The sequence below is a fragment of the Mobula hypostoma genome, chromosome 6 (assembly GCF_963921235.1).
Source record: "Mobula hypostoma chromosome 6, sMobHyp1.1, whole genome shotgun sequence".
In the NCBI taxonomy this organism is placed as follows: Eukaryota; Metazoa; Chordata; class Chondrichthyes; order Myliobatiformes; family Myliobatidae; genus Mobula; species Mobula hypostoma.
The window spans coordinates 184,962,312-184,990,284 of NC_086102.1; the positions used below are offsets into that span (position 1 = coordinate 184,962,312).

At 40.1% G+C, this 27,973-nt stretch overlaps 2 protein-coding genes across 5 annotated transcripts in view; one reads left to right on the forward strand and one right to left on the reverse strand.

Annotated features, from left to right (window-relative positions):
• Positions 1-20,987, forward strand: part of parp9 (poly(ADP-ribose) polymerase family member 9) — a 64,338-nt gene extending 43,351 nt beyond the window's left edge. The window contains exons 8-11 of the mRNA XM_063052450.1: positions 953-1,513; positions 13,233-13,381; positions 19,031-19,205; positions 20,527-20,987. Of these exons, the coding sequence (XP_062908520.1) occupies positions 953-1,513; positions 13,233-13,381; positions 19,031-19,205; positions 20,527-20,798 (1,157 nt within the window). The 3' untranslated portion in view covers positions 20,799-20,987. The remainder of the gene's footprint in view (positions 1-952; positions 1,514-13,232; positions 13,382-19,030; positions 19,206-20,526) is intronic.
• LOC134348679 (fas apoptotic inhibitory molecule 1) overlaps positions 18,630-27,973 on the reverse strand; it is a 38,301-nt gene continuing 28,957 nt past the window's right edge. Inside the window, exons 5-6 of one of the 4 annotated variants that reach the window (XM_063052454.1) lie at positions 26,745-26,943; positions 18,630-18,837 (exon numbers count right to left, since the gene is read on the reverse strand). In XM_063052454.1, the coding sequence (XP_062908524.1) occupies positions 26,794-26,943 (150 nt within the window). In that variant the 3' untranslated portion in view covers positions 18,630-18,837; positions 26,745-26,793. Of the gene's footprint in view, positions 18,838-23,833; positions 26,944-27,973 lie in introns of those variants that run through there. The other 3 variants (XM_063052452.1, XM_063052455.1, XM_063052451.1) reach the window with 3 other exon arrangements.

Sequence of the window (27,973 nt, forward strand, 5' to 3'; positions counted from 1 at the left end):
TGCCCATCAGTCTGTCCTTTCGATAGGACATATACCCTTGAATATTCATTTCCCAGGCCCTGTCCACTTGAAGCCATGTCTCTGTTATTCCCACAACATCATACTTACCAATTTCCAACTAAGCCTCAAGCTCGTCCACTTTATTTCTTATACTCCGTGCATTCATATATAATACTTCTAGTTCATTACTCCCCTCACCTCCCATATCAATTCCTATTTCACTTGGCCAGACTGTACAATCCCTTCTTGAGCCTTTGGGCAAGGTGTAGAACTTTGGCGTAGCACCCTCCCATCCCACCGATCACCATCATGTGACGTCGTGGGAGCAGATGGTGGATGGTGCAAATCAGAAATCAGTCATGCAACCTCTGGCAGACAATCTCTGAAGAGTATTGATAATGGCTGGGGTCACCCGTGTTGTAAAGACACTCCCCAGAAGAAAGCAATGGCAAACCACTTCTGTAGAAAAAATTGCCATGACCGACCAGTGAAAGTGTCATTAAATTATGAAGCTAGGTATTTGGGATAAGAAGAGCAGATAAGACCGGTGATCTCCAGTCTTGACTATTTTGTTCTGAATAAGTATACATGATTTGAATGCCACTCAGTAATAAAATTCTGTCCTGTATGTAGGAAAAGTAGAAGAGTTAGCAATTTTAGTTGAATTAAATATGTAGTGAAAAAATAGAAATAAAAAAAGTAGGGAGGTCTAGTGTTCATGGGTTCAATGTCCATTTAGAAATCAGATGGCAGAGGGAGAGAAGCTGTTTCTGAATCATTGAGTGTGGGCCTTCCTGATGGTAGCAATGAGAAGATGGCATGTCCTGGGTGATGGGGTCCTTACTGATGGGGCCCCATCACCCAGGTTAAACTAAGAAGCCTTAGAATAAAAATGTTTTTCCATTTTAACCTGATTATAAGCTTTACCATTTTGTGATTTTTTTTTATATAGATTCAATGCCTTTTCTTGAACAGGAAGGAAGGACTGAACGAAGCATTAAACTTTGTGGTAAAGATTATCCTTTTCTAGAATGTGCACAGACTTGGATCAATTGTACCATTCTATCTGACCAAGGCTATCTCATCATAGAAAATAGAAACCTCATTTATTTCTCGGAATATGAACATAAAGTCTTATCTGCCCTTGGGATCAGAGAAGAGATAACGATGGAAGAGACAATAAATGAAATGAATGTATTCATTGAACTAAGTGGACCTCACTTTGAGATTCTGTATGCGGCACTGCATATAGAACTCTTACTTTGCAAACTGCAGGAGAATATGGTACAATTGAAAGAAACTCAGCTGCTGCAGTCTGTAGTACAGTGGATTTATTCAGTAGAAGATGAGATAAATCAGTATAACGTCACTGAAAACTTCCTTCTAGAAAAGGCCTTTGTAGATAATAAAACTTTATTAATGATTAAGGTGAACAATACTGAACAGACAATATATTTGCAAAGACTTATAGGATTGAATGATCAAAGAGATCAATTTAAAGTTGAAAGACACGGTGAGTAAACTAGATCCTTTACTCATCAAAGTGCTAACCTCTATTTAACAACTTGTTTAACGTATTTGATAAAAACATCACTTCATTTTATTAGTTTCATGCACAAACCTTCATGCAAATTAATATGATCATTGAGTGATACTGTCATGAGCCCTGTGGGCCTGTGAGCACTGGACTCACAAGTTTTGAGAGCACCTGTATTTGCTAATTGTTCTCTTAATGAGGGCCGTTAAACCCTTAGCTTTCGGTTTAATGTTGTCAAGTTTATTCTGACTGGCATGGGTTTTCCACACACTGTAACTATTTAAAGCAGACTCCTGATTAGCGCTTTTCATGGGGTCCTTGTGTTTTGAGAATGATTTGTCTTGCGGTGTTGCTTGGCCGAGTCGCTGATGTTCTGCTGGAATTCCTATGTATAAACTTTTGTTTCTGTCTCTACATGGGAGTGAGAGGGGAAAGATCCAGTTGTCATGGTCTGTGTTAGTACCAGTGATGTAGGAAGAATACAGAAAGAGGTTCTGCTGAAGGAATTTGAGCAACTATGGCCTAAATTAAAACACAGAGCCAAAAAGCTAATAATTTCTGGATTGTTACCTGAGCCACATGCAAATTGCCACCAGATTAATAAGATCAGAGACCTAAATTCATGGCTCAAGGATTGGTGTAGGAGAAGTGGGTTTGAATTCATAGGACATGAGCAATGGAGGAGCTGTGCAAAGTTCATTGGAAGAGTTCACTTGCAGAGATGATGGTTACTCCAGCACCAGTTGCTGGAGTATTGCAGAAGAAGGGAGCTGTTCTGATAGAATGGGTTCCACCTAGACCATACTGAGTCCGTATCTTAACAAATCACATAAACAGGGCTGTGGATAGACTGTTAAGTTAAATAGTAGGAGTGGGTGCGATCAACAACTTAGAACAGTATTGATAAAGTAAAAGGGAAGGAGAGCGCAGGAGAGATTACTGAAGTCTCCAGAATAAAGAATAAGATAAAAAGTTTGGAAGGGGATAAGAATTTAACATTGGGCAACATGCAGACAAAATTGATGCAGGACTGAAGGTGTTCTACGTGATTGCACACAGTAAACAAGATAAGGTGGATGATGTTGTAGCCAGTTAGAAATTGGCAGGCATGATGTTGCTGTTGATGGAAGATCACGGCTGGGAGCTTAACATCCAAGTGAAAACATCGTATCAAAATGACAGGCAGGTGGGCAGAGGGATGGGTGGCTTTCTGGTAATGAAATGAAATTAAATCCTTTGAAATAAGTGACATTGGATCAGAAGATGTAGAATCCATGTGGATAGAGTTGAGAAATTGCGAGGGTAAAAAGACCCTGATGGGAGTTATATAAAGGCGGGCAAACGGTAGCCAGGATTTCAGTTCCAAATTACAGCGGGAGATGGAAATACATGTAAAAAGGGCTACATGCGATAATCGGGGGGGGGGGGTTTAAGTTTGCAAGTAGATTGGAAAAATCAGTTTGGTGCTGGATCCCAAGAGAAGGAATTGGTGGGATGCCTATGAGATAAGCTTTTTAAAGAAGCTTCTGGTCAAATCCACTGGAGAAAAGGCAATTCTGGATTGGCTGGTGTGCAATAAGCCAGATTTGTTTAGCCAGTATAAAATTAAGGAACTCTCAGGAAACAGTGATTATAATATGATAGAATTCACTCTGCAGTTTGAGATGAAGTTAAAATTGAATGTGTCGGTATTACAGTTGAGCAAAGGTAACTACAGAGACATGAGGGAGGAGCTGTCCAAAGTTGATTGGAAGAGTTCACTCGCAGAGATGATGGTTAAGCACCATTTACTGGAGTTTCTGGGAGTAATTTGGAAGATGAAAGATTGCTTCATTCCAAAGATGAAGAAGTATTCCAAAGGGAGAATGAGGCAACCATGGCTGACAAGGGAAATTAAAGTCAAAGGAAGTCAGAAAACAAAAGAGAGAGCGCATATAATACAGGAAAAATTAGTGGAAAACAAGAGGATCGGAAAGCTTTTAAAAAACAATGGGCAACTATAAAAACAATGAGAGAAAAGATGAATTATGAAGGTAAGATAGCTGATAATATAAAAGAAGATACCAAAAGATTTTTTGAGTAAAAGAGAAGCAAGAGTGAACATTGGACTGCTGGAAAATTATGCTGGAGAGGTAATGGGGAACAAAACAATGGTGGATGAACTGAATAAGTACTTTATAGCAGTCCTCACTGTGGAAGACACCAGCAGCTTGCCAGAAATTCAGGAGTGTTAGCAGGGGGCCGGGGGTGCAGAAGTGAGTGTGGGTGCTGTTACTAAGGAGGAGGTGTTTGGGAAGCTGAAAAATCTTAAGGTATGTAGATAAGTCACCTGCACCAGATGGCCTAAACTTGAGGGTTTTGAAAGAGATGGCTGAAGAGACTGTGGAAGCAATAGCAGTGATCTTTCAAGAATTATTAGATTCTGGAATGGTTCCCGAGGAATGGACGTTTTCAAATGTCACTTTAAAAAGGGAGGGAAGCAGAAGAAAGGAATTTATAGAACAGTTCTCCTGACTTCAGCGGTTGGCAAGATGTTAGAGTCCATTGTTAAGGATGAGCTTTCAGGGTACGTGAAATCTTGCCTGACAAATTAGCCTGTTAGAATTCTTAGAGGAAATAACAGGCAGGATAGACAAAAATGCATGTTGGTTACTTGGATCTTCTGAAGACCTTTGACAAGGTGCCACACATGAGGCTGCTGAACAATACAAGGGCCCGTGGAATTACTGGAAAGATACTAGCATGAGTTGAAGATTGGCTGATTGACAGAAGGCAAAACAAAGGGGCTTTTTCTGGTTGGCTGCCAGTGACTAGTAGCCTTTAGATGCATCCATAAATGGAGCTTCCTGAAGTTTAAATATAGATTTAAAAGCAGATTATGTGGTTAAAAATTACCTCTTGAATATGCCTAATTTTGGATGTATTATAGCTGGGACCGCACCTATTTACAATATATACTAATGATTTAGATGAAGGGATTAAAAGTTGAGACTTCAGGTAGAGCTCATGGAGTGAAGTTGTGTTCTTGACTCACTCCATTACCTCTGATTTTTTTTCCCTATGATCAGCTACTTTTAAGCTAACCATTAAGGCACCGATTTTTACAATACCTTGCAGCGGATTGTTATTAGATATTTGGGATTAAAAGTAACATTAGCAAATTTGCAACTGGGTGGCAGTGTGAAATGTGAGGAGGATGTTATGAGAATGCAGGGTGACTTGGACAAGTTGGGTGAGTGGGCAGATGCAGATTAATATGGATAAATGTGAGGTTATCCACTTTGGTGGCAAGAACAGGAAGGCAGATTACTATCTGGAATGGTGTCAAGTTAGGAAAAGGGGAAGTATAACGAGATCTAGGTGTTCTTGTACATCAGTCACTGAAAGCAAGCATGCAGGTACAACAGGCAGTGAAGAAAGCTTAATGGCATGCTGGCCTTCATAACAAGGGGAATTGAGTATAGGAGCAAAGAGGTCCTTCTGCAGTTGTACAGGGCCCTGGTGAGACCACACCTGGAATATTGTGTATAGTTTTGGTCTCCAAATTTGAGGAAGGACACTCTAGCTATTGAGGGAGTGCAGTGTAGGTTCACGAGGTTAATTCCCAGGATGGCGGAACTGTCATACGTTGAAAGATTGGAGCCAGTGGGGTTGTATACACTGGAATTTTAGAAGGATGAGAGGGGATCTGATTGAAACATATAAGATTATTAAGGGATTGGACACACTAGAGGCAGGAAACATATTCCCGATGTTGGGGGAGTCCAGAACCAGAGGCTACAGTTTAAGAATAAAGGGTAGACAATTTAGAATGGAGTTGAGGAAAAACCTTTTCATACAGAGGGTTGTGGTTCTGTGGAATGCTCTGCCTCAGAAGGCAGTGGAGGCCAATTCTCTGGATTCTTTCAAAAAAGAGTTAGATAGAGCTCATAAAGATAGTGGAGTGAATGGATATTGGGAGGAGGCAGGAAAAGGGTACTGATTGTGGATGATCAGCCATGATCATAGTGAATGGTGGTGCTGGCTCGAAGGGCTGAATAGCCTACTCCTGCACCTATTGTCAATTGTCTATTACCTATACTATTATATCATACACGGTATATTCTATCATATCAAGAACAATGTGTCATATAAAATGGCACAATTGTTCTTAACATGATAGTATAGCATAACAGATCGAAAACTAATGAGTTGAATTTCCACTGGTTGTAAACTGAAGTATATGACAGTGGCTAATTTTCTTCTCGTCATGTGCCAATAATGCTGAGTGAAGCTTATTATTTGACTTGAGAATAACTGGTGCATTTCTGCACATCGATCATTCTTGTTGAAAAGAATTTCCAAACTCATGAAGTGTTGAGGAAGCAGAGAATCTGCAGAAGAATTTAGACATTTTAAGGGAATGGCCCAAGAAGTGGTAGATGGAATACAGCGTCGGGAAGTGTATGGTCATACGCTTCGGTAGAAGGAATAAAAGCATACACTATTTTCTAAATGGGGAGAAAATTCAGAAATCTGGGGTGCAAAGAGACTTAGCTGCCCTCATGCAGGATTCCCTAAAGGTTATCTTGCGGGGTGTGCCGGTTGTAAGGAAGGGAAATGCAATATTAGCATTTATTTCAAGAGGACTAGAATATAAAAGCAAGGATGTAATGCTGAGGGTTTATAAGGCATTGGTCAGGCTGTATTTGGAGTATTGTGAGCAATTTTGGGCCTCTTATAAAGGACGATGGTGTTGGCATTGGAAACGGTCCAGAGGAGGAGGGTCACAAGCATGATTCCACAAATTAAAGGGTTAATGTATGAGGAACGTTTGATGGCTCTTGACCAGTACTCACTGGGGTTTGGAAGAATGAGGGGGAATCTCATTGAGAACTATTGAATATTGAAAGGCCCAGACAGAGTGGATTTGGAGAGGGTATTTTCTGTCATGGAGGAGTCTAGGATCGGCAGTCATAGCCTCAGAATAGAGGGACATTCCTTTAGAACACAGATGAGAATTTTTTTAGCCAGAAGGTCGTTAATCTGTGGAATTCATTGCTATGGTGTCTGTGGAGGTCAAATTGTTAGGTACAGTGGCATGCAAAAGTTTGGGCACCCCTGGTCAAAATTTCTGTTACTGTGAATAGTTAAGTGAGTAGAAGATGAATTGATCTCCAAAAGTCATAAAGTTAAAGATGAAACATTCTTTTCAACATTTTTAGCAAGATTATTGTATTATTTTTGGTTTGTACAATTTTAGAGTGAAAAAAAGGAAAGGAGCACCATGAAAAAGTTTGGGCACACCAAGAAATTTGAGCTCTCAGATAACTTTTACCAAGGTCTCAGACCTTAATTAGCTTGTTAGGGCTATGGCTTGTTCACAGTCATCATTAGGAAAGGCCAGGAGATGCAAATTTCAAAGCTTTATAAATACCCTGACTCCTCAAACCTTGTCCCAACAATCAGCAGCCATGGGCTCCTTTAAGCAGCTGCTTAGCCCTCTGAACATGAAAATAAATGATGCCCAGAAAGCAGGAGAACGCTATAAGAAGATAGCAAAGCATTTTCAGGTAGCCGTTTCCTCAGTTTGTAAAGTAATTAAGAAATAGCTGTTAACAGGAACGGTGGAGGTCAAGTTGAGACCAAGAAAACTTTCCGAGAGAACTGCTCATAGGATTGCTAGAAAGGCAAATCAAAACCCCCGTTTGACTGCAAAAGACCTTCAGGAAGTTTTAGCAGACTCTGGAGTGGTGGTGCACTGTTCTACTGTGCAGCAACACCTGCATAAATATGACCTTCATGGAGGAGCCATTAGAAGAAAACCTTTCCTGCGTCCTCCCCACAAAATTCAGTGTCAGAAGTTTGCAAAGGAACATCTAAACAAGCCTGATGCATTTTGGAAACAAGTACTGTGGACTGATGAAGTTAAAATAGAACTTTTTGGCTGCAATGAGCAAACGTATGTTTGGAGAAAAAAGGGTGCAGAATTTCATGAAAAGAACACCTCTCCAACTGTTAAGCACGGGGGTGGATCGATCATGCTTTGGGCTTGTGTTGCAGCCAGTGGCACGGGGAACATTTCACTGGTAGAGGGGAGAATGAATTCAATTAAATACCAGCAAATTCTGGAAGCAAACATCACATCATCTGTAAAAAAGCCAAAGATGAAAAGAGGATGGCTTCTACAACAGGATAATGATCCTAAACACACCTCAAAATCCACAATGGACTACCTCAAGAGGCGCAAGCTGAAGGTTTTGCCATGGCCCTCACAGTCCCCCGACCTAAACATCATCGAAAATCTGTGGATAGACCTCAAAAGAGCAGTGCATGCAAGACGGCCCAAGAATCTCACAGAACTAGAAGGCTTTTGCAAGGAAGAATGGGCGAAAATCCCCCAAACAAGAATTGAAAGACCCTTAGCTGGCTACAGAAAGCAGTTACAAGCTGTGATACTTGCCAAAGGGGGTGTTACTAAGTACTGACCATGCAGGGTGCCCAAACTTTTGCTTCGGGCCCTTTCCCTTTTTTGTTATTTTGAAACTGTAAAAGATGGAAATAAAAAAAGTACTCTTGCTTAAAATATTAAAGAAATGTGTCATCTTTAACTTATGCCTTTTGGAAATCAGGTAATCTTTTCCTCACTTAGCTATTCACAGTAACAGAAATTTTCACCGGGGTGCCCACATTTTTGCATGCCACTGTATACTTAAAGTGGAGGTTGATAGGTTCCTGGCTGGTAAGGGCATCAAATGTTACAGACAGAGGGGGCAGGAGAATGGGACTGAGTGGGTTGATGGAATGGTGGAGCAGTTGTGATGGACCGAATGGCCTAATTCTGCCCTTATGTCTTATGAGCGTACTGTTCAACACACTCTTTAGGTAGATCAAATTGCAATGAAGACCTCTAGCAGAAAATGAAAGCCAAAATACCTGCAGATGCTGGAAATCTGAAATGAAACCAGAAAATGCTAAAAACGTGAATTGGCTGGTGGTAATTGACATCTCTGGCAGATGTGTAATACACCACAAGTTTTTCTCATTTTTTTTCCATTTTCTTTTTGGTAGTGTGTTAATACCGTTTCATTCGGCAATAATTTCACATGACACTCTTCCATTTTCAATAATATGTCCAATTGTCATCCGAGCTAGTTTTTGTAAGATCCTTTTATTGTCAAAATCATTCTCTTCCTCACCTCCATTTGCAATGACCAAAAGTAATCCAGGCAGGATCATTACTTATTGAAAAATTGTGCGAAAATATTGATGACACAGACGACACCTTGCTAATATCTACTTCTAAATAGAAGCTCCAAGAAATACTAGATAAAATTGTCGAAGAAAGTGCAAAGAGAGAATTGAGCATCAACTTCAAGAGGACCGAATGTGTGGTTGTCACAAAGAGGAATAAAATACAGAATTGTGAACTGAAAGTGGGCAACAAAACAATTAAACAAACATAGAAGTTCGATTGCTTAGAGAGCATGATAACATTTGATGGTAGGGCTGGTGTTGAAATTAGAAGGATTGGGATTGCTAAGTGCACATTGAAGCATTTGAGCAAGCTACTAAAGAATCAATTTCTCTGGGTACGAAACTCAGAGTATTGCAGTGCCTCATTCATTCCACACTAACATGGAAATGAATGCTGGACAACATCAAAGCAAAGTGAGGGAAGACTCAAAGCTGCAGGAATGTGCTATTTGAGAAGAAAGATGAAAATATCATTGAAGGACAGAGTAACCAATGAAGTGTTGCTAAAAGCCGGAATAAGAAGAGAGCTGATATCATCAATCAAGAAACAGCAGCAGCTGGAATTTCTGGGACAGGTACTAAGGAAAGAGAAGCTCGAAAATTTTGCAGTGATGGGAAAGATTGATGGAAGAAAAAGTTGCGGTCAACAGCGCATGATATTCATGACTTGCATCAAGGGATAGGCAGGCAAAAATTTTGAAGAGCTTATTAGAATTTCTCAGAATAAAGACAGATACATGACCGTGTATACCCACATCATAAGACAAGGCACATGAAGATGATGCCTCCTCTCGGTTTTCACTACTGTCAGTCATGCAAGTCCTGGGTGGAGATTCAGGAATAGTTGCACTCAGATGTAGAAGAATTCTTCACTGCTGTTTCTATAACAGTTTTGTTTTACCAGTCAGGGTTGTTAACCCTGCTGAACCCCCGAACCTGGAGGACAGGGTTAACAACTCCTTGTCTGTCCTCTACCCTTTGAGCTGTTTGGCATGGGTGATCCTGCCAGGAGCCAAAGCATAAAGCCTTGACTCCAGCCAACATAACTCTCCAGGTCATTAAGGCACAATAAGGTTGTGCTCCTCTTAGAGGGTTTGATCAGATGCTCCCCTTGAGGCCCCCCAACAATTCTATGCACATGCAAAAACATTGTATTTCCAGTGGTTTTCTAGTGGTCACTTTGTTCCTCTGTGATCACACAGTGCAATAAGTAGACTAGTAAATAAGTAAACAAACTTTGTTGTGGTTCAGTCACCACTAGGAATGCAGTGATATAGTTATAATGAGTCCTTTTTAGGGCAGTTTAAGTTTGCAAGGGGAGCTGTATTGGGAGTCTCTCAAATTGACAGAATATACCAAATATTATACACAGTTAGAGACAGAAAATGACTGGCGCTTTGCAGATGCTGACCTACTGTTATAAAAGGACTGATATTTCATCCCAAACCACTCAATGTTTGTGATAGTTGCATTATTCATCACCATGCCCAAGACAGAAAGACCCCACCCATCTGAACATCGTCAGGTTACCACATTTTGTATATCTGGTGGCTTATAGTTTTTTAACCTCGCTCTCTGGTTCAATTTCACTTTTATCCACGGTGTTGGCTCAAATGTTTCTACACAATAAAAGTTTTTAATATGGCCTCCCTTGCTGGGTTGATGTTCTTCTGCCAATAGATGCATTTTTAAACAGCCACTACTGAACAATTGAACCTCTTACTTTTGATCATTTTCTATTATGCCTTAAGGTTAGGTTACATTTAGACCTTATCAATCATGCATAGTACATAATTAGATCTGTAACCCACACAATTAGTAGTTCTAAATGTCTTGCAAGACCATGGATCTGCGCCTGGAAAGTCTTCACTCTCCAGGGCGCAGGCCTGGGCAAGGTTGTATGGAGGACCAGCAGTTGCCCATGCTGCAAGTCTCCCTTCTCCACGCCACCAGTGTTGCAAGGGCATTAGGACCCATGCAGCTTGGCACCAGTGTCGTCGCAGAGCAATGTGTGATTAAGTGCCTTGCTCAAGGACACAACACCCGTTGCCTCGGCTGGGGCTCAAACTCACGACCTTCAGGTCGCTAGTCCAATGCCTTAACCACTTGGCCACGTGCCCACAAGTTCTAAATGTACAATATACAATATTCTAAGCAGATCTAATTCATGCGGAATAACATGGGGTGTGTTTATGATTTGTACATCCCTATGGTGTGCTTCTCTGTGCTCCCATGTAAACTATATCTAAAAACTAAGAACTTGGAATATCTTATAATAACAAGCTTATAGGTTTATCTGATAACTTATTTCATGCTTCATTTACTGAACTGTATTGGATTATCGTAGTGCTCTAGTTTGTCAGTCTATTTGTATTAAAAAGCCGCAGCAATGCATGCCCTGTTACACCACTCTCCTGTATCTTGCCCATAAGAAGACTGTCAATGTATGTGATTCCTTGTGCAAATACAGTGCCTATACAAAGTATTCACTCCGCCCTCCCCCGGACGTTTTTATGTTCTGTTGTTTTACAACATTGAATCACAGTGAATTTAATTTGGCCTTTTTGACACTGATCAACAGAAAAAGACCCTTTGTGTCAAAATAGAAACATAGAAACATAGAAACATAGAAAATAGGTGCAGGAGTAGGCCATTCGGCCCTTTGAGCCTGCACCGCCATTTATTATGATCATGGTTGATCATCCAACTCAGAACCCCGCCCCAGCCTTCCCTTCATACCCCCTGACCCCTGTAGCCACAAGGGCCATATCTAACTCCCTCTTAAACATAGCCAATGAACTGGCCTCAACAGTTTGCTGTGGCAGAGAATTCCACAGATTCACCACTCTCTGTGTGAAGAAGTTTTTCCTAATCTCGGTCCTAAAAGGCTTCCCCTCTATCCTCAAACTGTGACCCCTCGTTCTGAAAATGAAAACAGATCTTTACGAAGTGATCAAAATTAATTACAAATATAAAACACAAAATAATTGATTGCATAAGATTCACCCTTCCCCACCCATTTTAATGTGACACACCAAATCATCACTGGTGCAACCAAGTCAAATAATTAGTTAAATGGAAACCTGCTTTAGGAAACCTGTGTACAGTGTTTCAATTGGTTCTAGTAAAAATACACCTGTATCTGGAAGGTCCAACTGCTGGTGAGTCAGTATCCTGGCAAAAACTACACCATGATGACAAAAAAACACTCAAAGTAAATCTGCAAAAACAGTTATTGAAAAGCACATGCCGGGAGATGGATACAAAAAGATTTCCAAGTCACTGAATGTCCCTTGGAGTACAGTTAAGTCAATCATCCAGAAATTATGGCACAACCTTAAATCTTCATGAACCTGGTCATCCTCAAAAACTGAGTGACTGTGCAAGAAGGGGACTAGTGAGGGAGGTCACCAAGAGACCTGAGACAACTCTGGAGGAGATACAAGCTTCAGTGGCTGAGATGGGAGTGTCTGCGTATACAGTTGTTGACGGGGTGCTTCACCAGTCGCAGCTTTATGGGAGAGTTGTAAAGGGAAAGCCATTGTTGCAAAAAACTCACATGAAATCTCAGCTAGAGTTTGCTCAAAGGCATGTGGGAGTCGCTCAAGTCAGCTGGAAGAAGGTTCTATGGTCTGATAAAACCAAAATTTAGTTTTTTTGGCCATCAGACTAAACGTAAGCCAAACACCAGACATCATCAAAAACACACCATCCCTACCATGAAGAATGGTGGTGGCAGCATCATGCTGTGGGGATGCTTCACTGCAGCAGGTACTGGAAGACTTGTGAAAGTAGAGGATAAAATGAATGCAGCAAAATACAGGGAAATTCTGGAGGAAAACCTGATGCAGTCTGCAAGAGAACTGTGACTTGGGAGAAGATTTGTTTTCTAGCAAGACAATGACCCCATGCATAAAGCCAAAGCTACACAGGAATGGCTTAAAAACAACAAAGTTAATGTTCTGAAGTGGCCAAGACAGAATCCAGACCTGAATCCAATTGAGAATTTGTAGCTGAACTTGAAAAGGGCTGCTTGCTCACGATCCCCATGCAATCTGACAGAGCTTGAGCATTTTGTAAAGAAGAATGGAGAAAAATTGGAATGTCCAGATGTGCAAAGCTGATACAAAGGTGCATCTACTAAATACTGACTTGAAGGGGGTGAATACTTATGCAATCAATTATTTTGTATTTTATATTTGTAATTAATTTAGATTACTTTGTAGAGATCTGTTTTTGACACAGAAGAGTTTTTTTTCCTGTCGATCAGTGTCAAAAAAGCCAAATTAAATCCATAGTTATAAAACAATATAACAAGAAAACTTCCTTTTATAGGCACTGTACACCAAATTACAGACATTATTGGGAAGTTAACAGAAGAATTGTACAATCATGTAATATTTTTTATCAAGTATACAATGACATTTATCAAAAGAGCTTTTTTTATTCCTTTTCTTAGTTCAGGGAGTTGATTACTTGAAGAACTTACCAAGTAATTGGGGCCCAATGGTTAGTTCAGTTTTCCAGAAAATACCAATGAAAATTACTAGTGATGAATTTAAAAAAAGAACCGAGGCATTTGAAGATGCAGGCCTCACCATTCTGAAGGTAAGTATAGTTGGGCTTCAAAAGCATTTTTTAATTTTATATAGTTTGATTAAAAATACATTCAGTTTGACTTTATCATCTGAAATACTATCATTTCTGTTTTTTAAAAAAATTGAACATCTGTTTCCGAAGTTCAGCATTCTGGCCCCAGTTACACCCTTAGGAGTCAGTTCATTCTGATTATCACCTTCCTTTACTAAGTATTTCCTGTAACAAAATCAAATTTCCCTCCGGATTAATAAAGTGTATCTATCTACCTATCTAAAAATATTTCTCTTCCTGGCCTTTGAGTTGTGCTCTTGTGCCTTTTTATTTAAAAGTATTATTGTTAGTTTACCCATCCCTCTGTGTACACTGAAGAATACTTTAGTCTCCATGATCCTGCTTGAAATCATTTGGAATAAAGGGCAGTATTTTGGGAATGAGGCTATACCTTCAATACAGTCCTGTTGGGTAAGATTGAAGAGGAATAAAGTTTAGGAATTCCAGCAATCTGTCATACAGTTTGAAAGTGGCTTTTGGTCCCAGATCGTGGTCAAAACCTCAAATGGAGTATGATCTACCAATTCCATCCCATTGTTACCACTTTACTTCCCTCTGCACTCTTCCCCCCCCCCCGCACACTCACACACACACACACACCATCACACCCTCCCACCATCTGAACATATAACGTGCTGAGTACCTCTGTGGGCTAATTGAAATGACATTCATGTTCCATCCCATTAAATACATCAGAAGATTATGTTCACTTAGTGGAAATCCTTCTGTGCATGTTCAACTGATTAACCTCAGGATGGGATTTTTGAAGACATTTGTAAGAACTACCTAAACCTAATTAATTAAAAAACTCATTTAGATTGTGAGATTTTGCAGTATGATTAAAGTTATTCTGATTTAAAATTGTATAGCATGGAAAGAGGTTACTTTGATCAACTTGGCCATGATGGCACCCGTCCATATTGATTTCCTTTCTCACCACTTGGTCCATATTTTATGCCTAAATTTGTAAATGCCCATCTAGAAACCTCTGTAAAGCTGTCAGCAACCTAGCTTCAAACACCCTCTAAGTATTGCATTCAGGTACATACCACACACTGTGTGAAGAAGATCCTTCTCATATTCCCTCTCAATCTTTTTCCCTAATCCTACTTCTGCATCTTTTACTGAATTTCTCAATCCAAGGCAACATCCTGTTGTGTGGTGTTACACACTCTGATGTTGCAACTGCTGTAGCTTCTCAATATAATTGCATCTTCCTAAACCATTTGTTTGTTCATTATTTGTCCATCCATTTTTCGTTGTTTGTCCATTCTTTCCATGACCACGATTCTTATGGGTAACCTTTTCTACAAAAGTCGTTTGCGATTGCTTTCTTCTGGGTAGTGTCTTTACAAGTAGGGTGTCCCCAGCCATTATCAATACTCTTCAGAGATTGTCTGCCTGACATCAGTGGTCACATAGCCAGGACTTGTGAGATGCACCACCAGCTCATTCAACCATCCACCACCTGCTCCCATGGCTTCAGTGACTCTGATCAGGGGGGCATAGCAGGTGGTACACCTTGCCCAAGGGCAACCTGCAGGCTAGCAGAGAGAAAGAACACCTTACACCTCCTTTGGTACAGACTTGTCTCCACCCCATAGTGATCAGAAATGCATGGTACTCCTGCTAAAGTGGACCAAGGTCTTATTATCTTGGAGCGTGACATCCTACTTTAGTTTCCAATGCCCTGACTAATGATTATCAGTTTCTTATGTATCTTTCTATCCATTATTAGATTAGATTAGATTATGAGGACACTCAGTCCTCGTTTATTGTCATTTAGAAATGCATGCATTAAAAATGATACAATGTTATATCTACCTGTGTTGCTACTTTCAAGAAACTATGGTTTGAACTTCAAGAATTTAGAATGTTAAGTGTTGATCTGATTGAAAATTTCCAAGATATTACGTGAAATTGATTGGTTTGATCAGGGGTTCCCAACCTTTTTTCAGGCCATGGATCAATACCATTAAACAAGAGTTCTGTGGACCCCAGTTTGGGAACTATTGGGTTAGATGAAAAAATTTCTGCTGGTTATGGAATCTCGAACAAGGGATATAGTCTGAAATTTAAAGCAAATCTGTCACAATTGTTTGAGAAGCTACTTGTTCATGCAGAGCACAGAACCATTGGCAAATGATACAAAGTTGATTTCAAATTTTAAACCTGAGATTTAAGTAAAGGTTTTAAACAGATGATGAAAATGCAGATGTAGAGAATTAAGCATAAAATAATAAATGCATGAAATCTAGAAGTAGAAAATGCTGGAAATGTCTAGTAACTCAGGCATTATCTATTGAAATAGCAGACTGTATTTAGTGCTCTCTGTGTGGTCTCCTCTACACCGAAGAAACCAAAGACAGAAAAGGTGGCTTTGTGGACTGCCTGCATATAAACTGGATGGGTGATTCTAGGGTAATTGAAATCTGTCTGCCAATTAAATTCCCTATTCCACTCCCATTCACACCTAACTGTGTTGTAAAAATGAGCGTGAGGAATGGGACCTCATCTTCCACCTCAGCACACTGCAGCCTTTCAGTTTCAATACTGAATTCAACATTGCCCAATCAGCTGTAGGCCGGACTCTAATATTAAATCAGTTTTTCCATCTTTCCCAAACCCTGTTCTCTCTCTCTCTCACACTGTAATATCAGCCAGATAACCTCTTCAGCACCTGCCTAATCTGCTAAATCTAGCATTTCCTGTCCCTATCTCAGTGCGGCTATTATGTCATTAAAAGTCAGAACAGGATCAAGGGGATAAATCAACTACTCCTATTCCAAAATTCCTTCAGGAATAATTTCTGGAAGCATTTTAGAGCTATCCTTAAGCTTACTCATCTTTGAACTAGATTTTGTTTTTTTAATGTTAAGTTAGTATGATCAAGTCGTCGAGTTTCTTGTCATGTGCCACAGGTATGATGAGATACAGGTACAGTGAAAAACTTGCTGCAGTATCACAGAAACTCAGATGATAACACATGGAATATGAATTATAGTATACAAAGTAGTGAATGGAAAAAATAGATTCTACTAAAGTAAACACAAATACATGAAAACAATGAGAATCGAGTCCATGGCCATGCACGTGGTACTAAATAGTGTTCTATTTATTTATTTATTGAGATACAGTGTGGATTAGGCCCTTCTGGCCCTTTAAGCCCTGCTGCCTAGAAACCCCTGACTTAATACTTGCCTAATCATGGGACAATTTACAATGACCAATTAATATACCAACTAGCACATCTTTGAATACAAAATACTCTGCAGATGCTGGGGTCAAAGCAACACTCACAACACGTTGGAGGAACTCAGCAGGTTGGGCAGCACCTGTGGAAACGATCAATGTCTCGGGCCGGACCTCAGGTTGGAGGAGCAACACCTCATATATCGTCTAGCCCCTTGGTATGAGCATAGGATTCTCCAACTTCCGGTAATTCCCTCCCCCTCCCTTCCCCTATCCCTATTTCACTCTGCCCCCTCTCCCAGCTGCCTACTACCTCCCTCATGGTTGCGCCTCCTTCTACTACCCATTGTGTTTTCCCCTATTCCTTCTTCACCTTTCCTGCCTGTCACCTCCCTGCTTCCCCTCCCCCACCCCTTTATCTTTCCCCTTACTGGTTTTTCACCTGGAACCTACCAGCCTTCTCCTTCCCACACTCCCCCCTTCTTTATAGGGCCTCTGCCCCTTCCCTCTTCAGTCCTGACGAAGGGTTCCAGCCGGAAATGTTGACTGATTGTTTCTACGGATGCTGCCCGACCTGCTGAGTTCCTCCAGTGTGTTGTGAGCACATCTTTGAACTTTGGGAGGAAACTGGAGCACCCAGAGGAAACCCTTCAAACTCCTTACAGGCATCGGCCAGAATTGAACCCAGGGCACTGGTACTGTAAAGCATTGTGCTAATCATTACGCTACTATGCCTCCCATTGTTGACGTAGGATTAGGATTGTACAAATCGGTTGAGGAACCTAACGGTTGTAGGAAAGTAATGGTTCCTGAACCTGAAGGCATGAGATTTCAGGCTTCTGAACTTGCAGTGAGAAGGCAGCATGACATGGATGGTGGGAATCCGAGGATAGTTGCTGTCTTCTTGCAGAAACTTTAAATGGTTGGGAGAGTTTTGTCTGTGATAGACCAAGTTTTGTGTGTATCCAATAAATTATTGCATTTGTGAACCCTTATAGTCGTAGTCATACTTTATTGATCCCAGGGTAAATTGGTTTTCGTTACAGTTGCACCATAAATAATAAGTAGTAATAGAACCATAAATAGTTAAATAGTAATATGTAAATTATGCCAGTAAATTATGAAATAAGTCCAGGACCAGCCTATCGGCTCAGGGTGTCTGACCCTCCAAGGGAGGAGTTGTAAAGTTTGATGGCCACAGGCAGGAATGACTTCCTATGACGCTCTGTGCTGCATCTCGGAGGAATGAGTCTCCGGCTGAATGTACTGCTGTGCCCACCCAGTACATTATGTAGTGGATGGGAGACATTGACCAAGATGGCATGCAACTAAGACAGCATCCTCTTTTCAGACACCACCATGAGAGAGTCCAGTTCCATCCCCACAACATCACTGGCCTTACGAATGAGTTTGTTGATTCTGTTGGTGTCTGCTACCCTCAGCCTGCTGCCCCAGCACACAACAGCAAACATGATGGCACTGGCCACCACAGACTCATAGAACATCCTCAGCATCGTCCGGCAGATGTTAAAGGACTTCAGTCTCCTCAGGAAATAGAGATGGCTCTGACCCTTCCTGTAGACAGCCTCAGTGTTCTTAGACCAGTCCAGTTTATTGTCAATTCGTATCCCCAGGTATTTGTAATCCTCCACCATGTCCACACTGACCCCCTGGATCGAAACAGGGGTCACCGGTACCTTCGCTCTCCTCAGGTCTACCACCACCTCCTTAGTCTTTTTCACATTTAGGTTTGTTTAACTAAACAAACTTAAATTTTCACGAGTACCATTTATGATATTCAAGAGTTTCAAAATTTTACGGATCCTTCTAACTAATTTTGTTAGGACACATTCATTGCTTTAAGCTATATTAACTTAATATCCATAAGACATAGGAGCAGAATTAAGCCATTCAGCCCAATTGAATCTGCTGCAATAATGATCCTTAATGATAATTCCATCAAAAGGACCATAGTTTCCTAGAATTAAATAGCATAAAGAATATATGAAGTACTTTTATTGCTCCTTTGTGTGGATTTTCACTGGGGTGCTTCAATGTGGCTGAATTGAACTGAACTGAACATTCTGAGACTGCTTACTCTGCAGCTCTGTGACTGTTATTTGCTCGTTTCTTGCCCTTTGCGCGATTTGTTCTTTTCTTCATGCACCGGGTTTTTGATGTTTTCTTTGAATGGGTTCCAGTGTTTCTTGTTTCATGGCTGCCTGTGGGAAGAAGAATCTCAGGGTTGTATGCTACTTACATACTTTGATAATAAATGTACTTTGAATCTTTGAAGCAACGAGCCACGTGATTAACATGGTATTTGCTGACCACACTGATCTTTGAGTTTCTAATTTGAAATGGATCTACATTTGGAGAATGTAATGTTTTAATAAGAATATTGCTTTAATACAGATTGAACAAATACAGAATCCTGTCTTGTGGGCTTGCTACTTAAATACGAAAGAAAATAATAAAGAGTTTATGCAAACTGATGGAAGTGTTACCACCTTGTATCATGCTGTTCCCAGCTACTTCTGCAACTTCGTCTGCAGAATTGGATTTCAGGAAACATATTCATATGTACACGGTAATTATATTTTATTCCATCATTAATCTAAATAATATCGTCAAATGTACTACCCAAGCACTGTAATTGTTTTTCACTTCATACTTAAGATTAAAGGTGGTTTATTATCATTGGTCAGTACGTAAGTGTAAAGGAGAACAAAATGATTATCACTCCAGAACTGATGCAGCATAGGAAAAACACAATAAATATAAATACATAAGATTAGCATTAATTGTATCTATATAAAGTGATGCTAGGCACAGGAGTATTTGAACACAAGGTGACTGACAGGAAATTATAAAGCAGTAGTGGTGTGGGTGGGTGTTAATGGGTGGAGGTGCTGATCAGCCTAACAACCTGGGGGAAATATAACTGTCTGGTGGTCCAGGTGTGGATGCTGTGTAGCCTTCCTGATGTAGGTGGGATCCCTCATGATATCACTGGACTTTTATTGGCACCTTTCTATATAGAAACATAGAAAACCTACAGCTCAATGCAGGCCCTTCGGCCGACAAAGCTGTGCCGAACATGTCCTTATCTTAGAACCACCTAGGCTTACTCATAGCCCTGTATTTTTCTAAGCTCCATCTACCTATATATAGGCAATATATTGGTATATACAGTAGTGCAAAAATCTTTGGCACATATAGGGTGCCTAAGACCCTACAGTACCATATTTGACTACGTGGAGTGGAAAGTGAGTTAGTAAACCTGGCGTGAGAAAAAGATGTTGGGAATAGCAAAGGTGGGAGGCATGTAGGACAGGTGGCAGAGAAGGATGCCAGGGGCTGGGTTAGTGCAGTGCAGACACACGTAGCCCTGAGTCAGCAGACAAGGTCATTTGATTCCAAATAATTGGTTTATTGATCCTTACAGAATGTCTCTCTGGTGCTTCCCACCCTCTCCCCTCTCTCTTCCCCTTTTTCCAACTATGATAACCCCCTTTCCACTCTCAATAAACAGTACAGAACCTTATCAGAATCAGGTTTATCATCTCTCCAAATGTCATGAAATGTTTTTATTTTGCAGCAGCAGTGCAGTGTAAAATATAAAATTACTACAGTACTATGCAGAAGTTTTAGCCACCCTAGCTATATATACATGCCTAAGACTTTTGCATAGTACTGTACTTGATGGTCTGAGCATTTTTTTTCTGAGAAAAGCCTGTGAGAGTAGGTAGCCCTGTCCTACTACCAGCCCATTCTAATGTGAAGAATATTACAAGTCAAAATTGTGCATATGGTCCTTCCCTAAATAATAGTTTGGTGAAAATTATATATAATAGGTGATAGGACTACAAATTATTCATGATTAATTTATATATGTTTTAAATTTATAGAAAAGGAATATGGTGATGGAATCTACTTTAGAAACAACTTGAAAAATCTCATGAAAAGAACTAATGTCGTTGGGAAAATAATTCACATCTTTGAAGCTGAAGTATTCATTGGCAATTGTAACAGAAAGCCCACATTTCATATTTCACAGCAACTAAAAGATTATGATTGTTGTGAATACAAAGACAGTATTGCAGAGAGTACATCCAAAGCCTTTGTTATTTTGGACAGTTCTCGAGCTTATCCACATTATTTGATTACATGCAGATTGTAAGCACAAAATTTACCTATTACATATGAAATGTGTAAAATGATGCTGCATTGTATCAACTATTTGTAATTCACACTTGGTAAACTGGTTAATATCTATGGCTCAAACACAAGGAAATCTGCAGATGCTGGAAATCCAAGCAACACACACAAAATGCTGGTGGAACTCAGCAGGTCAGGCAGCATCTATAGGAAGAAGTACAGTCGACGTTTCAGGCCGAGATCCTTCGTCAGGACTAACTGATAGAAGAGATAGTAAGAGATTTGAAAGTGGGAGGGGGAGGGGGGATCCAAAATGGTAGGAGAAGACAGGAGGGGGAGGGATGGAGCTAAGAGCTGGAAAAGTTGATTGGTAAAAGGGATACAAGGCTGGATCATGGGACAGGAGGCCTAGGGAAAAAGAAAGGGGGAGGGGAGCACCAGAGGAAGATGGAGAGCAGGCAAGGAGTTATTGTGAGAGGGACAGAGAGAGAAAAAGAAAGAGAAAAAAGGGGGAAAATAATAAATAAATAAAGGCTGGGGTAAGAAGGGGAGGAGGGGCATTAACGTAAGTTAGAGAAATCAATGTTTCCCATTCTGCTATGTCAATCCATGGCCACCTCTACTGTCAAGATGAAGCCACACTCAGGTTGGAGGAACATCACCTTATATTCCATCTGGGTAGCCTCCAACCTGATGGCATGAACATGGGTTTCTCTAACTTCCGTTAATACCTCTCCTCCCCTTCTTACCCCCCCATCCCTTATTTATTAATACCCCCCCCCCCCTTTTCTCTCTCTGTCCCTCTCACAATAACTCCTTGCCTGCTCTCCATCTTCCTCTGGTGCTCCCTTCCCCCTTTCTTTTTCCCTAGACTTCCCATTCCATGATCCTCTCCCCTCTCCAACCTTATATCCCTTTTGCCAATCAATTTTGCAGCTCTCAGCTTTATCCCTCCCCCTCCCCCTCCTACTTACCAATCTCTTACTATTTCATCCAGTTAGTCCTGACGAAGGGTCTCGGCTTGAAATGTCAACTGTACTTCTTCCTATAGATGCTACCTGACCTGCTGCATTCCACCAGAATTTTGTGTGTGTTAATATCTGTGGCCGTCAGTCTGCTCAAAGTTCCTTCAAAGGAGAGAAGGAAGGATGCATCACTTTGAGCGTGCATGGGACAACTTGCAGCTGCAAATTGGTGTGAAATTCTATACTGCAATAAATTTTCACATCAAGAACTTCTTTCCAAATGCACACCAGAAAATATGTTTCCAATGAAAGGTGGCATTCAGGACCAGTGGCAAGTTATAATTCAGCAAGAATGTTGAGTGGTAATTAGCAGCATCTCTGGTGGATATTCCTTTGCGACAGAATCACATAGCACATATCCATTCAAAAGTTGTCTCTGAATTTTTAAGCAAGATTCTCAGGATGTGCCCATCCACAGTTTTACTGAAAAGATGCTGGTTGGCTTTTTCTCTTCCCACAGCACTTCTTGCAGTGGCGATGCAACAAGAATGGTTTAAGGTAGAAGGTCATTCACACCATGAGTTAAACTCCATCTTCTTTTCCCTTGCCTAGATTTCCAAATGTTGATCAAAGTTCAAAGTGAATTCATTATCAAAGTGCATATATGTCACCATATACAACCCCTAGATTTGGTTTCTTGCAGCAACAAACTGCAAAAACAATAGAAAAAAAGAAATAACAATAATAGATAAGTAAACGATAAATGGAGAACATGAGATGCAGAGTCCTTGAAAGTGAGTCATGGTTTTGGGAACAGTTCTGTAATGGTTCCATTAAAAATATGGGTAGCAAAATGGCAGAAGGAGTGTAATCATGATGTGTGAAGCGTTGCATCTTGGGAGGTCAAATGTACTGTACGAGGAACTTGTACAGTAAATGGCAGGATCCTTTGGAAGCACTGATATACAGTGGATTCTTGGGGTACAGCTCTATAATCCCCTGAAAGTGGCAACACAAGTAGTAGAATTACGAAGACATATGGCACACTTTCTTAGTTGGGGTATTAGTACAAGTTAGGAAGCTCATTGCTATTGCATATAACTTTGCTTAGGTCATATTTTGGATATTGTGTGCAGTTGTCTTCACCATATTACAGGAAGGATGTGCTGCCTTTGGAGTGTGTGCAGAAAGAACTTCACCAAGGAGCCAGAATATTTTTCCCAGGGTGGAAAATGTCAAATACTACAGATCATAGATTTATGGTGAGAGGGTGCTGATCTTAACATGACCTTCTATACTCCTCTGAACAGGGTTGATCTGTTGGGATGATTTGACTGGTGAAGTAAAGAGTTTGCTTAGGTATGAGATTATAGTTTCATGATGTACTCTTCCATTGCTGTTGATGGCCTACTCTCATGGATGCTCAGTTTTGAGTTGTTAAACCTGTTCTTTACCTATCTTACTTTGCAGAACTGTAGTGCCGGAGAACAGTGGAGTGTTCTCAGGGTGAAGATGGGAGTTTGTTGCTTAGAAGACTGGGGAGACTCAATCATTGTCTGCACTAAGAAACTGATTAATTTCTGGATATTAAAGGATTAAGGTGCATGCCAATAATTAAGGCGTTGAGGTAGAAAATCAGCCAAGATAGTGTTGAATGATAGAACAGGCTTGAGGGGCTGATAGACAATTCATCCATTTAAGTTTTTATGTGGGGAATAAAGAGATAGGATTAGCATCTTGTATCAAAACAATTACCTCAGAAGACAAGGGTAATAGAACAGATGTCAGGTTAAGAGGTAGCCAGCTGAAGATGAGCATGTAATCATTAGAAGATGAGTCACAGCAATGCAGGGTGGGGTTGGAGGAAGAAAAGAGTTAATATGTAGAAAGCTAAGGGTTCCAAGAGGTTGGCCTTCAGGTAAAGAAATACGTGAGCCAAGTATGAAGGCAATAACGTTGCCCATGAAGTACAACAAAGTTTCAAAGTAACACATTTCCTATATTTTTCTACTTTACAATCAGAGTACAATCTTGCAGCTTTGAAAACCAAAGGAAAATGAAAATAGCCGCAAAGTAATTACAAACTCAGATGAATTCTGTTTTAATGCTCAGATAAAAATCAGACAACTACAATATAAAATTATTTATTTGTATTAAATAGTCTATATAAAAGAAATCTATATCAAAGTCTTCTGCAAAAAAACTCTGTAGGAATATAATATGCATCCCTAGGTCAATATTGCTCAGTGTAAAACGACAAAGAACATTCTAACCTAAGAACTTTTCAAACATTTATTAATTCCTCTTTAGAGTCCAATTTGTGCTGTCCATTGTTGTAGCAGTAAAGACATTTTCTCTGGACTTCCACATGAAGTCAAAATGTCATTTATTATACACAAAATTCCTTCCTTGCCCATGTTTCTGCCTTATTAATAACATTCATTACCATTAATATATACACTTACACAAGAAACAGAAGGAAATCTAATTTTATCTGTGGTTTTTATCGAAGTGTATTGTAAACACAAGATTCTGCAGATACTGGAAATTCAGAGCAATACGCACACAAAAAGCTGGAGGAACTCGGACGGTCAGGCAGCGTCTACGGAAAAGAATGAACAATCAACATTTTGGATCAGGACCCTTAATTAGGGCTGAAAGGGGAAGATGCCAGAATAAAAGGGTGGGGTGAGGGGCTGGAGGACAGGCTAGAATGTGATAGATGATGTCAGGCGGGTGGGAAAGGTAAAGGGGCTGGATAAGACAGAATATGGTAGGAGAGGAGAGTGAACCATGGGAGAAAGGGAAGAAGCAATGGTATCAAGGAAGATGATAGGCAGGTGAGGAGAAGAGGTAAGAGGCCAGAATGGAGAATAGAAGAGGGAAACAGAAGGGGTAAAAGAGGAAAAAAGGTTCCCTGAAGAAATCTATGACCATGGGGTGGTAGGTGAGGACAAGAGGAATAGTTTCCCTGTATACACACATACAAGAGATAGGAAATAGCATTTTGAGAAGTGACAGGGAGGAAAGTAGTACTAGTCAAGAAAACCATGGAAATTCCTAAGTATATAAAAGATGTCTGTTGACAGTTTGTCTCCAGAGATGGAGACAGAGGGATCGAGAAAGGGGAGAGAGGTGTCACAAATAGACCAAGTGAATTTAAGGGCAGGGTGGAATTTGGAGACCAAGTTGATGAAACCGATCTCAGCATGGGGATATGAAGCGGCAGCAATGCAGTTGTCAATGTAGCAAGAAAGAGTTGCAGAGTATTACTAGGGAAGGCTTGGACTATTTAGCATAGCCAATGAAAAGGCAGGGAATGTATAGTGCAATGTAGAAAATTAATGATAATTTATTTAGTTCCAATTTTAAAAAAATGAAATGAATGGAATGTGCCTAGTAAGACCAAATATAGTGAGATAGATAGGCAGACAGACACACACCTTGGAGACCATAAAACATTTTACATGTAACAAGGAGTGTTTTCTGTATCACTTTGCTGCAGAGAAAAATCAATTTAATGGATACCTCAGCTCCTTTACTGAATGGCCAGGACATGAAGAAGCAGAGTCATACAACAAGAATCATGCAAATAACAAAATCATTGTAATAAATCTACTAGTCTTCCAAATATTAGGTTTTTCCTCTCACTGGTACGGTGTCATCCTACAACTTGTAGCACCCAAGGCATGGAGTCTACATTGTGGTAAATTCTGTGTAATGTGGCTAATCAAAGACAGCAGCTAGTGCTGGAGAACCAGCTGCAAGGTCCTGGATATTGAAGCCAAACCAGAAGAGTGGCAGCAACAGGGAAGAAATGAGCGATTAGGAGAGATGTTCTGGCTAAGACACAGATCTATCTACCAATTAGGTAGAGAAAGCAAGTTTTCTATGCAGAAGATGAATCTTTCTTGTCAGGAGTATGCAAAGCCAAAGCTCCCAAAGCAAATCAAATGACCTTCTCCAGGTTTTGATGGATCCCAATAACATAGTTCATCAGTAATCAGGTGGGGGTGGGGTGGGTGCAGATAACACTTAATAATCCCTCATATCCTGTCTTCGACATCCACCTTCACTGATTACATGACATAAATATTTTATTTATTGAGATACAGTGTGGAGGAGGCCCTTTTGGCCCTTCGAAACATGCTGCACAGCAATTTAACACTAGTCTAATCACAATTTATAATGACCAATTAACCTACCAAAACTGTGATGTCTTTGGAATGCAGGAAGGAACTAGCACACCTGGAAGAAACCCAGGTGTCATGAAGAGAACATACAAACTCCTAAGAGACAGCAGTGGGAATTGAACCCAGATAGTCTGTTTGGTAAAGTTTTGATCGAACCACTTTGCCACTGTGCCACCCTATCAAATGGAAACCGCAGCCGCAGCAGCTGGGAATCTGAAACAAAAGTCGAAAATGCTGAAAACACTTAAATAGGTCAGGCTGTGGAAAGAGACAGTAAGGTCAAGATCATTGGTCAGAGCAATCTGACCTGAAACATTAACTTCTTTTCTCCTTCATCAATAAAGGCATCACTGCTGTGCTCAACTGACCGTTATCCCATCAGATTATGTTCATGTCCTGTTTTAGTGCATGTTTTTTAGGCTAATTTCACTATTTTTTTGGGGAGGACCCAAATTAATCCAAGCACAGTGACACTTCAGCTCAGCACAGCTAAAAGATGAAACCCAATGTCTGGATAAATGTGTTGAATCTTTTGAATTCATAATTTATACCTGCATTTTTTAAAATTCAACTTGTACCTATATCAAAAACGTATCTTGCTCACTTGGTATTATAGGAGCAAAAATTGTATTGTTCAATACAAATGCTTGTTTTAAATGCTTTTGACAGTAAGAGTAATTTAAAATCAACAATTCACTTCCTATTGCAACTAGAGGGTGATTATGCACAAAACCACAAATTTCCCCAACTGATCAGAAATAGAATTGTTTCATTATCATCATGTGTCTTATATTACAACAACTGATTTACCAATAAATTGAAAGATCTTTGTTCTTTAGCACAGCTGCCATTCGGGAAATTACTCAACAATTTCTGGGATTTCTTGGCCATCCAAAATAAGAGTGTGGATAATTCCTTCTCTTCGTTTCCCACTGCTCACAGCTTTGATACAGCAGTCATGATTGCCAATTGTAAAATGAGTCTCAGTGCCATCTTCAACAAATTCTCCCTACAATTAACAGTAAAATGTTTTAAGCAAAGGAATTGCACTTCATCCCATCTTCAAAATATTCAATATTCAGGCATGACTTGTATAGACCTCAACCATTTAATAATTAATGAAATGACTAACAGCAAATCAGTTTTTATTGTGACAGATGAGTGAAGAATGCAGACAGAACACCAAAAGATGTCAGATGAAATATAGTCTTACTGATAAATGTAATACCTGAAGTATAAGTGTAAATGTGCTCATCCTGGAATAGTTATAACACAATCTTGTAACCTGGTAGTGAAAAGGCATCAAAAAGTGCCAAGCTGCAATTACTATCAGAAATTGAGTCAATTAATTTTGTGGCAAAATGAGCATGTAAGAAAAACAATTACATCAATATGATATCTTAATTCAAATATTTAGAGTGCAAAAATTAGCGAAGTATAAGTAAGCACATTATACCAAAACCTATCTTCAAGTATCATGAGATTGTGATCAAATTAAGAGGATTCATCTTAAAAAAAGCCCACATAAATGACTGCCAAAACTAACAAATAATTTATAGATAACAAGTTACTGGACTTCTGGTAAGATGGCGATAGGTTAATCGCTTAAAATAGTCGCTCCATTTCATTTCTTACCTCCACACTTCTTATCTTCCTTTTTCTACGCCAGACTGCTAATTTTGTTTTTGTTCTCCTGCCTGCCTGCGAATACATCTGTCCTACAATAGCCTTCAAGCCCTCTAAATCCGGGAAAAAAGAAGTCTCTGCGACTGTCTCCGGCTCCTCTGCCGACATTATCGCCATTCTGGACCACACCGTCAAGAGATTATATCTGAACTTAAGTCTGAATACAAGTCTTCCTTCAGTTCATTGGAGTCAAAATTGGATCAAATCAATTCCAAATGGAGGATCATGCCATTTGTCTCTCTGATCTTGACTTAGAAACCAAAGATTTAAAATGTCGCGTTCAGCAGCTGGAAGCATTTGCTCTAATTTGAGTGAGAATAACACCAAGTTATCATCGAAAATAGCTGATCTCA